At 56.3% G+C, this 14,104-nt stretch overlaps 1 protein-coding gene across 3 annotated transcripts; it reads right to left on the bottom strand.

The window, feature by feature from the left end:
* Positions 1-370: 370 nt before the first annotated feature.
* GRM2 (glutamate metabotropic receptor 2) lies at positions 371-11,890 on the bottom strand. Of its 3 annotated transcripts, none has more exons than XM_060307958.1 (6): positions 11,705-11,890; positions 9,439-10,021; positions 5,970-6,807; positions 3,378-4,453; positions 1,190-1,370; positions 371-944 (listed from the first exon to the last, which is right to left on the bottom strand). In XM_060307958.1, the coding sequence occupies exons 2-6, from the start codon at positions 9,886-9,888 to the stop codon at positions 871-873; spliced, it is 2,619 nt and encodes an 872-aa protein (XP_060163941.1). In that variant the 5' UTR covers positions 9,889-10,021; positions 11,705-11,890; the 3' UTR covers positions 371-870. The 3 variants fall into 3 exon arrangements, with proteins under 3 accessions (XP_060163941.1, XP_060163943.1, XP_030723169.1); XM_060307960.2 differs by having other exon boundaries at positions 9,439-9,926; positions 11,705-11,840; XM_030867309.2 differs by lacking the exon at positions 11,705-11,890 and having other exon boundaries at positions 9,439-11,695.
* Positions 11,891-14,104: the final 2,214 nt, after the last annotated feature.

Genomic DNA, 14,104 nt, shown 5'->3' on the forward strand with positions numbered 1-14,104 from the left:
TCCTCCAAGTGCCAGGCAGGCCAGACAATGGAAAAGCCCACAGTTCCCAAGGGTCACAGTCAGCTTCCCCGCCTGCTCCATCACCCACATCGTCCACGTCCTCCCCCAGACTGCCAGGTGAGCTTGTGTCCATTTAAATCTCCCATCCTCAGCCCAGTAGTGCCTTGGCCTGTCTGTAGCAGCTCCTTTCAAGGAAGGATGGCTTATTCATTTTCTGTGTCTCCACCAGGCGGGACTGGGTCTGTCTTGTGGCCACCAGATCCTCCTAGCATAGGCACAGAGCAGAGTGAACAAATACTGGCAAAATGAAGGTTGAGAGGCTGTGGTGGGGGTGAGGGGCCTCCCTGGATCAGAGGCAAAGAGTGATTTTTTTTTTTTTAATAAAGACACTTTATTTACAGATAATACAAAATAAACTACAGGACAAACTACTGTGCAGGAGGAGCGACGGCCCCCATTTTGACCCCCCTCCCCATCCCAGAATAACTTATATAAAAAATTTAAAAGGCCCTAGAAGGAGGGAGGGGCAGGGCTGGAAGCACCTTTGCTCATTGGGGATTGGGGCCTTCAGTCCTCATCCTTCCTGTTCCAGTGCAGAGTGGACCCTGGCTTGCTCCCTTCCAAGTCCTGGGCCTGGCAAGGAGGGAACACAGCTGCAAGGGCAGTTGGTGGTCGTTATAGAGGCTCCCAGACCAAGGACTCTGACTTCTGACTCTGAAGGGTTTGAGTGAATAGATTGGTAAGTGGCGCTGGGGGCGGGCACGGGGTTGGCATTATTGCAGTGCTCCAGCCATCTTCCTCCTGGCCCTGGACACGGGTCTGCGCCGGCTTCTGGGGAGCAGCCGTGTCGGGGCAGGAGTGTGGGGATCCTCAAAGCGATGATGTTGTTGAGTCCACCACCTCGCGGCCGTTGCAAACAGTGGGGACAAACTGGGAGCCAGACCCTAGGGAAAGGAAGCTGGAGGTTGGGGCCAGTCCCAAGGTCCCTTATACAGTAGGGAAGCAGGGCGGCGGAGAGCAGCTCACCATCATCCCCCACACACCCTCTCCTGTCCAGCCTCATCTAGGGGGCACTTCACCCCCAGCCAAGGAATCTCAGCAACCCAGGGAGTTGCCCCCATGATGAGGAACTAAGGTGGGGAGAGGGGGCACAGGTGTAGAGGGGTCTTAGAAATAGATGGACGCTGACCTTGGCCGAGGCTGGAGCTGGCTCTGGCAGCTGCACTGCTGAAGCGGCTGGTGGGTGCGCGGTGGCTAACCACATTCTTCTGTGGCTGGAACAGGATGATGTGCAGCTTGGGCGCGAAGAGACAGCCGAGCACCACAGAGCCGCTGAGGCTGACGGACACACACATGGTGGTGGTCTGCACCTGTGATGGGAGAGGTCAAGGATGAGTCTGTCCCACAGGCCTGGGCCTGGCCCCAGGAACCCTGCCCAGGAGGTGGGGTAAGGAGCAGGGGAGACCGTAAGCATCCAACACTGGACCTTGGTCTGTCTGCCAAGCTCCAAAGAATTTTTAGGAAGGTTGGGCACAGTCCCAGCATCAGCCCCAGTGCACCATCTTCCAGGATGACCAGAGTTCTAGCTGTGGGGGTGAACATGCAGAGTGCATGTGGGAGTGGGTGTGCAGGCATGTGTGTGTGTGCGGGTGTGTGTAGGGGTGCAGGTATGGAGTGCATGCATGTAAGGGCATGAATATCTGTACGGGGTGTGTGTGTGTAGGGGGTGGTGAGAGTGTGCAGTTGTGTGTGTAAGTATAGGATGCATTTATATGGATGTGTGGGAAGATGTGGATGTTTGCCAGGTGTGCTGGTATGTGCACGTGTGTGAGTGTAGGGATACGTGTGTGCACGCATGTGTGTGTGGGTACTGTGTGTGTACATGCCAGGTAAGTCCTTAGCCACCTATGATTGGCATGCAAATGCAAATCATATGCAAATGCAGGCTGAGTCAGAGCAGATTCCCTCCCCAGCTCGGGCCTCCACTGCCCAGGCAGGTGGCCCAGCAGGTGCAAGAGCAGCCCACACCCAGCCGTCCCTGGCCACCGGCACTGCCCACCATACCTCTGTCCTGAGGAAAAGGGCTTTTGCAGGGGTTCTTGCCTCAATTTTCCTGCTCCTTTAATTGTTAAAATTGTCAGCTCAGACCCTGCTCTATACTCCCAAGCTGAGTGACCTTAGGCAAGGAATTGAACCTCCCTGAGTCTCCATTTCTTCATCTGGAAAACGGGGAGAGCCACAGAATTTACTCCAGAATTGTGAGGATTACCCAAGATTATCCTCTTATTGTTCAGAGCTCAGCTCACCTGTCACCTCCTTGGGGAGGTCTGCCCTGACCACTCCATCTGAAGCAGCCATTGCTCCTTGAAGCTGAGGAGATGCATTGAGCACTCAGTGCCAGTTGGAATTTTGCTAGGAAGCCACCAACTGGGGTACAGTTTTCACCTGCTTTGACCTTCCTGAACCCTACACCCCAGATCTCCTCCCCCTCTTTGCTTCACCTTTCCTGACCTCCCTGGTTTCATCTCTCAATCCCAGAGTTGCACAGCACTGGGGGCACCACGCCACACTGCACAGGTCCAAGGGGCATCAAAGCATTGTACCCTCTGGGGCTGCTGGTTTAATAGCTCTGCCATTCCCATTCCTGCTTCACTCTCACCTCTGCCTACCTTTCCACCATGTACACCCCCCCCACCTCAACTCCAGGCGAGGGGGAGGGCAATGCAGACCCTCTGCTCCAATCAGCTTCCGTATTGGCTGCCCTCCCCACCTCCTCCACCCTACCTATTCCCACCTGCCTGTGCTGCAGAGTCCAGTTCAAGGACCCCTCTTCCAAAAAGCCCTCTCTGACGTCCTACACACTCATACACACACCACCACCACCACCACATACACACCTCCCTCTTCTGTATTCTCACTGGGGCCTTTTGTCAACCTAAACCAGTCAGCAGCTCTTTGGTCAATCACCCTGCTAGTCTGGGAGCTCCACAAAAGCAGAGACCAGGGCTCCCCTTCTGCAGCCAACCCCTCAGTGGAGCAGGGTAGAGCCTCTGCTGATTTGGACACATTTCGGCACTTCCACCTCCACCCAGGTTAGGAGATAACATCTGAGTCCTGAAATCTCTTCTCAGCTCTAATTCCTCCACCTCCATGGCCATTTCCCCAGGCCCCACTCAACCTTCCCACCTTCCCCTGGGGTCCACTCCTAACTGGGCCACCACAAGCTGTGTGCTCCTGGGTGAGGATTTAACCTGTTGGAGCCTCAGAGTTATCAGAAGATTAAATGAGATATCAGGAAATAGAAGGTCCTGTGTCCCACTCCACCCTGCCCCCCACCCACCCCCAGGCCTCAGCCCACCCTGGAGCAGGTAGCTCACCCGGTAGTCACTGGAGGTGACATAGAAGATGGGCAGGAAGGCCAGCCAGATGATGCAGGTGGTGTACATGGTGAAGCCGATGAACTTGGCCTCATTGAAGTTTTCAGGGCACTTGCGGGTCTTGAAGGCATAGAGTGTGCAGAGCGCAATGAGGAGCACATTGTAGGCCAGCGAGCCCAGCATGCTTGCATCGCGGTGGTTGCAGCGCAATGTCACTACCTCCCGCCGCTCAGGGGCTGTCTCCTTGCCCGTGCCTGGTGCCTCCACCACCAGCCAGGCAGCCACGATGAGCAGCTGGCCCGAGATAAGGGCCAGACAGATGGCCACCTGCGAGGCAGGGCTGATGAAGCGTGGCCGCTGGGCTCCCTCCCGGGCCCCACCGAAGATGCGCGCAATGCGGTTGGTCTTGGTGAGAAGGGCCGAGTAGCAGACGGAGAAGGCAGTGCCCAACCCGAGGCGCCGTAAGGTGCACACCACTGTGGATGGCTTGGCAATGAAGACGAAGGTCATGCAGTAGCAGAGGAAGACACCACCTAGCAGAATGTAGCAGAGCTCCCGGCCAGAGGCCTTGACCACTGGGGTGGCATTGTGCCGCACGAAGACGCCCAGTACAAAGAGGGTGGCCAGGGCGCCTAGGCAGGCGATGGTGACAGGTCCCACGGCCCAGGCATCGCCCCAGCGGATGTACTCCTGGGGCAGCTCAAAGCAGCCAGTCAGGCTGGCATTGGGCCAGTAGCCCAGGCCACAGTCAGCACAGGTGAACTCATCCAGCCGGTACTCGTAGGGCTGGCAGGGGATGCAGAGCCAGCAGCAGACCTCCCCCGGCTGCATACTTTTCACCTCATTCTGGAGGCAGGGCTCACTGCAGCGAGAGGCCGGCAGGGGCCCGGCTGAGAGGGAGGCCCATGGGATGAGGCTGGTGTCCAGGGTCAGGCCTTCTGCCCAGTAGCCCACCTTCTGGTAGCGATAGTGCCCACTGCCTGCCCGCAGATAGGTGAAGATATTGTAGCGACCAATACCGTCCCCAAAGCGGTCGAAGCGGACCTCACTGTGGGTGTCAGCTGGGCGGAAGGGGGCTGGGGTCGAGGAGGGAAGGAAGAGAGGGTTGGATTGGTGGGTCATCCTGATGTGACCTCAACCCTAACATAGAACTCAAACCCCAAAGCTTAGGTCAGCCCTCATCCTTCTGATCCTCAACCCAGCACTAAAGCCAGCCTAACCCCAGCCATTTTTCTAAATGAGAGGCTACAACAAACCCCAACCCTAAGCCCCAAATAGAACCCCAACCTTAAAATCCAGGCACCTCCACAAACCTAATGCCCACACCAATCCCCAACCATGACTCCCAAAACCCAGCCTTAGACCTTCCAACCCAGACCCCAGACCCCAACTTTATCCCAACACACACCACAGCCCTTTCCCCAAACCTACCATGGAGACCCCCTAAGGCTAAACTCGACCTTAGGTCTAGTCCTGGTCCTACTTTTAATCCCATCAATGACATCCCCACCTCCAGCCCCGGACAGTCCTAACACTGATCCCAGTGCAAGCTGAATCCCAACCTCAGTGGTCACCTGGAACCACCAATGTTCACCAGAATATGCTTGGCAGGCATCTCACAAATCACTCTACTCCCCATCCCCACTCCCCTGTGAACCTCACATCTCTCAGCCAGGCTCAGAAGGCAGGTACCCCTGTTATCCCATGTCCCAGTAAGAAATGGTGTTCAAGTTAGCAGATCATGTACTTAAGGCCCCGTGGTGAATGGTGCAGCCTGGTGTTGAATGCAGGTCCCCCGCAGCCCCTACTCTTTCTACCCAAAAAAGTCCTCAAAATCCAACTTGAGCCCTACCATAAATTCCACTTAGCCCAGCGGGCTAAATTCAGCCTTGTTCTAATGTCAACCCAATCAGACCCAAATGCAACACTAACCCCCACTCTGATTCTCCCATAACTCTGAATGTCAGTCTTATTGGAATTACTATTCCTCTTGATCCTGGTCCAGTACTCCAAGCTTTGTCAGCCCTGGCACCCTCTCTCACTGTTCCCACAGTGATTCTTCCTGAAGCACAACGATGATTCTGAGGCATTTATTTTTCTTGAAGCTGGAACTTCTATTAAAATAACTTTTGGTTTGAAGAGACTGTGGCCACCTTGAGTGGAAAACCAAGATTAGGAATAGAAATTTTCCTGGGAAATAGTGTGTCATCCTGATGCACCTTCCTTCTGACTCTCACTGATATTTTGCTGCCTGACAATGGGCTTGAGGTCTCCTGATCCCTACTCCCTGCATGATAAAGAGACAGGAGATAAAGGGCAAGGCCCAAGCAGGAACCAGAGATCCTCACAGTGAAGGACCAGGCCAGACATCTACTCTCTGGAAGGAACTCAGAAAGTGGAACCTTAGTCCTGGCTCCTGTTGGAGTCCTCTCTGCCTGGCTGTCCTTGTTCTGACTCTGACACCAGCCCCTTGGGTAATGCCCTTACTTGCTATGGGCTATGTTTTCTTAGCCGTGTACTAGAACCTGAGGGCCTGTTCCCTTTCACCCTCCGAGGGCCAGCTGCCTGGTGGACACTGGCCAGCAGCATTACCATCGAACTTGACGTTGAGCACGAAGTCTTTGTAGAGGCGGCGCCCATTGACAGGCCGCATTGCATCACAGAGGCGGGTGGTGTTGGGGCAGAGGGTGCGATGCATGTTGTGCAGCGCGTGGGCCATGGCATACACCGCATTGACCACAAACATGATCTTGGACTCTTGCTCAAAGGGCACAGCCTGCAGGGAGTGGGCTGCACAGTCTCTCTGCCGGAAGCTGCAGCGGAACCTCTGCTCCCAGAACTCGCGGAACCAGGGGTTCCGGCTGTTATTCCACGGGTCCAGGCTCCGGAAGTAGGAGGCAAAGTCGCTGATGGGGAAGGAAGCCAGCTCTATGGTGATGGCACCTTCAGCAGCGCCCTCACTACCTGCCACCACGCTCTCCAGGGCCCCCCAGCCATCACTGGCCACCCAGGTGAAGCTGGCATTGAGACGCTGGGTGGCAGCGAGGAGCTCGCGGGCGTCCTCGGAACGGGTGAATAGGACAGCCACGCGGGCACTGGGTTTCTGCAGCAGGGCTCGCACCACGCCCTCGAAGGCTGTGCGGCTCATAGCACGGCCCACCTTCTCCGAGGTGGCCACACAGATGTTGCGGGCACGGGCCTCTAGCTCAAAGGCTTCGATGCCTGTCTCGCCATAGTCGCCCTCGGATGCCACAGTGGACACGTAGGTCCAGTTGAAGAAGCGGAGAATCTCAGCCATGGCTTTGGCTTGGAAGAAGTCAGGGGGCACCGTGCGGGCAAAGTAGTCATAGCGGGACTTGTCACTCAGCTTGGCACTAGTGGATGCATAGCTGATCTGAGGGATCTGAAATAGCCGCAGGAGGTTGGCCACCTGGGGGAGGGGTAGAGAGGGCGAAGATAGAGACCAAGTCAAATGCTGGAGACGGATGTGCCCCCACAGCTATTGGACCTTGGGATCAAGTGCCCATGTGGTTGGCCCTGAGGTCTCCCTCTCCCAAAAGACCTATATCTTTCTTTTTTTGTGTGGCACGCGGGCCTCTCACTGTTGCGGCCTCCCCCGTTGCGGAGCACAGGCTCCCGATGCACAGGCTCAGCAGCCATGGCTCACGGGCCCAGCCGCTCCGCGGCATGTGGGATCTTCCCGGACCGGGGCACGAACCTGTGTCCCCTGCATCGGCAGGCGAACTCTCAACCACTGCGCCACCAGGGAAGCCCAAGACCTATATCTTGTCTTGATGTGTCTTCCCCCTGGTGGCAGGGAGTTTTCTATCCCTTCCCAAGGGCTGAGAAAGACCCAGGGCCAAGGCACCAGGGTCCTGAGCCACACCTGAACCCCTCTCCTGTCTCCCTTCAGACTCATGGCAGTAACAAAGAGAGAGAGCTAAGGGAAGGCCCAAGTCCTGGGTGGAGAGAGGTTGGCCACTGGCTGCACAGGGAAAAGTAGGACCTAGATGGCAAGTGGGATGCTCAGGGCTCTTAAGCTCTCTACCCCGGAGTCAATTCTGATGGGATGATGGAGAAAGGAGGAAAAGACTCCCCCAGGAAGACCCAGATTTGAGGGCTCCATAGCCCTGAGAGCCCAAGAGTTGGTCTCCACTGGATGCCTGAACCTGAAATAAACAAGGCTTCCTGCCTACCACTGCCTGCCTGGCAGCCGATCTCCCACCCCCAGATTCCTGGGACCTGCCCCTAAGAGTGGGGTCTAGCCAAGGACCAGGTGGGATGGTGGGTAGGTGAGAGCAGGGCATGGCCCAGGTTCCACAAGCGGGAGCTAGGTCCTGTATTTGCAACTGGGACACAGGTTTTTACTCTGACAGTGTCAATGCCTTCCCTGTACTTTCTAACTCTGTGCCCCTGGGCAAGTTAGCAAACCTCCCTGAGCCTCAGTTTCTCATTCCTGCCTTACAAGGTTGATGAGCAGATAAAAATGATGTATGTGAAGCCACAATGCCTGGAAGATGATAGGGGTTTTGGCAAGAGAGAAGGGGCCAGAATATGGAGGAATCATTAACAGGCAGGTGCAGCCTATGGATAAAGGACTGAGCTTTGCTTTGACCCAGACAAGGAAAAAGCAGACTGATGTTGAGGTGTGGGCCCTGTTGCAGGAGGCAGGCAACTTGGGGTTGGAGAGAGGTAACTGGGCTCCTGGAGATGAATACATGGGGCCCTGAAGAGAATTGTGAAGAGCAGGTGCTGGGAAAGCACCCCAGAGGCCCCTGCAGACATCAGCAGGTGGGAGGCTGCCTACCCATCCCTGCCCCTGCACCCCCAGGGCTGCAGATGTAGGTGCTGCTACAGCCACACCTGTCCAAGCTACTGCTGGACACTTCCAGTAGCTGGAACTAGCAGGACTGGTAATTCATTCCCTGCAATAGGGGTATGAGCAGGCCTCCCCAACCCCAGGCCAGAAGCTGCCTTCATGGTTTAGACTCCTGCTTCCTTTCTCCTAAACAAGCCTTCCAGGTCAGAGGTCCTGGCCCTACTTCTGATGGCAATGCCCTCTGCTGGCCTCCTAAAGGAAGCTGAGGCCCCAGACAAGGCCCTCCTTGCAACACTCCCAACCCCAATCCCAGCTCTGGCCTCACCTTCCAGCAGCCTATGTCAGGCACCAGGAAGGTAAGGGTCCAAGCAAGAGGAGGAACCCAGTCAGGGACAGGGAGGATCCCACCTGGGCTAAAGCAGCCAGATGTGGCAAGGGACATTAGCTGAGCCCTCTGCTGACCCTTATGGGAGAACAGGAGGAGGGAGGACCTGGTTCCCTCCCCTTTCCATCCCTTCAAATCCTACACCCACTGAAGACCCTTGGGTACCCTCCTCCTCACCTCCACACACATCCTGCTTCTCTTCCTTCTGGGTCCCCAACCCCTGTTTCTCTTCTCTGGTTTGCTCTTGGCTTCTATTTTCCACCCCTTTCCAATCCAAAGACAGATGACCTGACAGTCCCGGAGGTCCTTGGCTGAGAGCCCTAGGTTAATGTCTCCACTTTGTGAGCACCTGGACTTGTGCCTTGCCTCGCTCCAAGCCTCAGTTTCCTCATCTATGAAATGGCTTAATAACAATAGCAGCTAATGTTGATTACGCCGTTACGATCTGCCAGGCCCCCTCATTAAATTTCCACCACACCCCTAAGAGTGGTGAGTATTATGAGTCCCATTTTATAAGGATGAAACTGAGGCACAGAAGAGAGAAATAATGTCCAGAGTCACACAGTAAGTGGGAGAGCCAGGATTCAAAACGCCTATTAAGTTTCTTAGGGCTGTATAACATCAGATGTGTGTGTGCGTATGTGTTGGAAGTGGGATGCTTTCCTTGCACAGTCTCTAAAATTGTACTCCCATTTTGCCACAGGGGCACTTTCTTAGTCTTCTGTAAAAAGCTACTCGAAGGAAGCTGCTAGTCCCTCTTCTAATGCATGGTAGCCCAGAGCCCCTGCTCAGCAGGAATTCCAGGTCCCCACCTCTGGCCTCCCTCCCCAGCCCCCACTTAAACAGCCCCCATGTACCTGGATAGAGACATCGCTGTAGGAGCCGCCAATGACACCAGTGATGGCAGTGGGAGCATCACCATGGGTGGCATAAGAACCATCGGGGCAAACATGGCGTGAGCCATCGGCACCATGGCTGAGTGATGCACGCACGAAGTCAAGTGCCTGCTCCAGGGCATGTGTGTCCTTGGAGCAACTGTCGAGTATGTGTGCACCCAGGCGCACGCCCGGCAGCAGGCTTGGGTCATGGTTGATACGATCCAGCGCAAAAAGCATGGCCTCCAGGCGCTGGATGCCGCGATGTTCATTGACAGGACCACACTCCTCTGCTGGGCCGCCCTTCTGGTGTACCGGAAACAGCCCACCCAGAATCAGGTCCCCCTCCAGGGTCAGCACCTTCTTGGCTGGGCCCTCAGCCACAGCGCCCCACAGCAGCAGCAGAGCCAGGAACCCAAGCAGTGATCCCATGGCCCCAAAGGGGATGGATGGGTCCAGCAGACCTGGGCCTCCAGGGGGTGAGGGCAGAAGCAGCAAAGGCAAAGAGAGGTATAAATAGACCAGGAAAGGACAGACAGGAAAAGGATGAGGAGGGACCCAGCTCCTGCAGAGAGAGAGAGAGAGAGAGAGAGAGACAGACAGACAGACAGACAGACAAACAGGTAGGGAACAGTGGAACCTGAGAGTGGCTACCCCTTCTGACTCTGCCTCCCCCAAACTCCTTTCCCAGGGACTGAGGAGCCAGGGAGAGGTGGTGCTCCTAACTAGGATGAGAAACTCCTGGGACACCCCTTTGGCCTGTCTCTCAGCCCTGCCCAGATCTGCGGCTGGAGATGGGCTCTGTGCCCATCCCAAATTTAGCAGAGATGGAGGATTACAGAGAGTAAAGGCCCAAACAGAAAACAGAAGACCCAGAAGAATGTCCAACACCCTGCCAAAACCTCCCGGGACCCCAAAGTCAACAGCTTTGCAGCAGAAGGTCACAGTTACAAACTTGGGAGTCCAGTCCCTATCCTGAGCCTTGGATTTCCAGAGAGGAGCCATCGCTGGCTGAGAACAAAGGGTAGTTAGTCTCCAACCTCTAAGGAAACTGAAGCCCAGGTGAGCACCCAAGGTTCCCAGCCTCTCGTTCTTAAAAAGCCATCCCCAACACCCCCTGACTGGGGAAGTAATAGAGACTCTAGGCTTTGGAAGTTAGATAGCAAGGTAGAGAGGCTGGCCCTAGAGAGGGACACCGAAGTGACCACAGGTCCTAAAGTCAACAGGGAAAGTAGATGTGAGTGTATGTGTGTGTCAGGGGTGGGGGGGCAGTCCACCTGGTCAAAATCTCAAAACAGGGCTCAAGGTGAGATTTTGGACACACTAGCACTATATAGACTGCCGTTTGAGACTTTTTGCTTTCGTTTTCTCTTCAGCTCAGAACCAAGCAGAGAAAGTCACCATCTCGACTCCCCATCCTTGGTCTCAGGGCCCTGTCCATCCTGGCCCCAGCCCTCAGAGACCCTGCCTCCCTCTTCCTCTCTGCACCCTGTATTTGTGCCCCAGCTGCCCTCCCAGACACCCATCCCACACAGGTTGTCACAATCACACAGGCTTGGGAAGGCTAGCAGAGGGAAACTGAGCCTGACGAAGGGCAGAACTAGTTGAAGGACCCCAAATCCTGGCCACAGAGACTGGGGCTCTTCACTTTGCCCCCTCAGCTCCCCAGGGTTAGTCTGCCACTGGGGCTAGGCCAGGAGAACTGCGATCCTGTGCATAGCCAGAAAGCAGCAGCTCAAGCAGGCAAACAGGAGAGAGAGGTAAGCATGAAGCCCAACACAGATGGGGACACGGACCCAGATGGGGGCTGAGGTCCAAACTGGTCAAGACCACGATCCTCCCACAGGGGTGGCTGGGACCAAAGCTCCAACAAGGGACAGAACCCTGAAGGGAGAGAGAACCCTAGAAGGGGGCAGCCTGGGGGCCTGGGCCACAAAATTCAGGGAGGGAGCGATGGAGCCTGGGAGGCTGAGACAAAGACAGAGGCACAGACAGAAAGACTGACCAAAGGACGGAGGGGCAGGAAGAACGAGGGATCGAGATGCAGAGCGTGCGTTCTTTGGGGAAGAAAGGCGGGACGTCTAGGGCTGTCTTCCCGCTTCCCGGAGCTCCTGGCAAGCGTTGTCTGGACGCCCTGGCCAGTCTCAGCCCCAGGAGCCCCAGAACTCGAGGGCCCGTGGGACCCCAGGACGTGGGGTCAGGATCGATAAGGTCGGTGGCGGCCGCGGCACCACCAGGCTTACCCTACCTTGCGCGCCCGGCTCTGGCGCGGAGAAAAACGGAGAGGAGCCGGGGGCGCGGGATTCCAGCTCCCGCTAGAGCGCTCGCTCGCTCGCTCGCTCGCTGGCTCGGCAGCTCTGCGCTCTCCGCCCGCCCGCTCAACCTGCAGCTTTCAATCGCGGCCCGCCCCGCCCCCGGCCCCGGCCCGCCCTCAGCCCCTCCTCCATTCCAGATCTCCCGCGGCCAACCCGGCCTCCGCCTCCCCCCAGACTCCTCCAACGCTCCCCTCTTCAGGCGCACCGGCCCGGCGCTGTCCGCCGCGTGGTGCTGAATCCTCGGGCCCTCCCACCCTGTGCTGGAGCAGTTGCCTCTTGGCCCCCTCCACCCCAAGTCAGACTGCGTCCCAGAGAGCAGCGGGCATGAGGCACTGGGCTGGGAAGGTCACTGAGCCCCGGGAGGTGCGCACAGTGCTATGGGTTCCCATCTGCGAGAGCGGGAGGGCTGGCCCTAGGGTAGTGGGGTCCACTGGGAGATAGGTAAAGAGGCACGTAGGAGATAGGTGGAGGGTTTAGCCTGCTGCATCCCTGTCCTCACACTGATTCTCCGTATCCATGAACTGCAGTTCCGTCCACATGCCAGGCCTGGGGTGGGGGAATGTGTCTTCAGCCCCAAGTGCGAGCTGGGGCCTGAGTCACTAGAAGGAAGAGATGGAGTGTGTGGGGGGGGAGGATCAGAGGAGGATGGGACATTCTCTTCCTTCCTGCAGATGACCTTTAAAACCACTACACCCCACACACATCCAGCCCTGACCTCCCCCCCACCCCTCCACTAATCTCCACTCTCTTGTGCAAAGGGCATTAATGGCAAAGAGATACCAATCTGGGGTGGGGGGTGGGGTTGCAGGACCAGGGACTCAGGGTCAACCCTGAGGGACAGGCTGGGGCTGGCAGGGGGATCTGCGAGGGAGGGGGCTGGGGAAGAGGCTCCTGAAACTGGCTGCTGCATAGGAGGGAGCAGGAGCTGGAGCCCGAGCAGAGGGAGGACAGCTCTGAGAAGATGTTCTTGAGTCTTCTTCCCTCCTGCAGCAGAGTGCGGAAGGATACCCCTGGGTAGGGGTGGTGGATAATCTGCATCGCCACACTGTACTGAGGGATTTGGAGAGGGCGGCTGCACCCAGATTTAGCCCCAGAGCCATAACGCACGCACTAACATGTACTAAGGGGCACAGCATCTATACATGTTCCCCTGGTGCTGCCCTTTCTTCCACAGATGTCAGTAGAGGTAAGGCTAGCTCAGATGCATGCCAATGAGCACATGCTAATCCCAGGTCCCTCTGGTACACACACCTACATATGGGCTTGGCGTTGGGGGTTGGGGGGCAGGGGGTTGTCACCAAGGAAGGACAGGCGTTTTCCCTGGACACAGAAACTGGACGCTCCACTGCTCTGGAAAAGAGCACAGCTGTACAACAGACCAAGACATCAAACCCAAACAAACTCCATCGCTAATATGAGGCAAGGTGGCAGCAGGATGAGGGTACAGAGCTGTCAGACAAGGCTGGAGAGACAGACATGCTGTCTGCCAGCTCCTGCTGTTCCCACCCTCTCCGCTGTCTCAGAGCAACTGCTCCCTGGGGTAGGTGAGTGATGGCCTGGGCCCCTGGAGCAGAGGGGCTGACAGTAGCAGGGTTCTGAGGTGAGAGGAGCTGCACAGCAGTCCCAGCCCACTCACCAAGGCAGCCTCACAAAAGACATGGGGCTTTATAAACACAGCACAAGCCCAAGTGGCCATTATATGGCCCGCAGCAAGTGAGCTGCACAGTCCCGCGACAGCACATGGACATGCAGTTACACACCCAGCTATGCACAAACACACACCCAGCCTTACATGCAGAGCTGTACATGTGGACACAGCCACACACATAGCAGTACACATAAACACACAACTGCATACACAGACACAGCCGTAATTCATAGCTCTACATGTGGACACACAGCTGTACACATGAACACATATACGTAGCTGTACAGGTGAACATGTCCACACATATATAGCTATACTCATGGACACACAGCTGCAAAGACCTATAGCTTTACATATGGACACAGAAAAACACACAGCTTTACACATGAACACACCCCGCCAAACACAGTTGTACACAGACACATAACTACACACAGACAGCTGTATATGGACAAAGCCCCCCGAGTGATGCTCCCAGATAGCCAGCCTCACACCCCTATAATTCAACCAAAGTTAGACACTAAGCACAGCAACATGTGCACAGAGTCACATAGCCATCCACACAAGGTACAGCCACCACATAAAAGACCAAAGGCATGCGTGTGTTCGCATGCACACACGCAGATACACAGCCACTGGCAGGCACAGCGGGGATGTCCTCACCGGCTGGACAGATAACAGTGTC

This window comes from Globicephala melas, chromosome 11, assembly GCF_963455315.2.
Source record: "Globicephala melas chromosome 11, mGloMel1.2, whole genome shotgun sequence".
In the NCBI taxonomy this organism is placed as follows: Eukaryota; Metazoa; Chordata; class Mammalia; order Artiodactyla; family Delphinidae; genus Globicephala; species Globicephala melas.

Coding starts and splice junctions, on each gene's coding strand:
- GRM2 (XM_030867309.2), bottom strand. CDS start 10,461: ATGGCTCCTCTCTGGAAATCCAAGGCTCAGGATAGGGACTGGACTCCC. Junction 6,808..9,438: donor ACAGCGATGTCTCTATCCAG/GTACATGGGGGC, acceptor CCCCTCCCCCAG/GTGGCCAACCTCCTGCGGCT. Junction 4,454..5,969: donor GCTCAACGTCAAGTTCGATG/GTAATGCTGCTG, acceptor CCTCGACCCCAG/CCCCCTTCCGCCCAGCTGAC.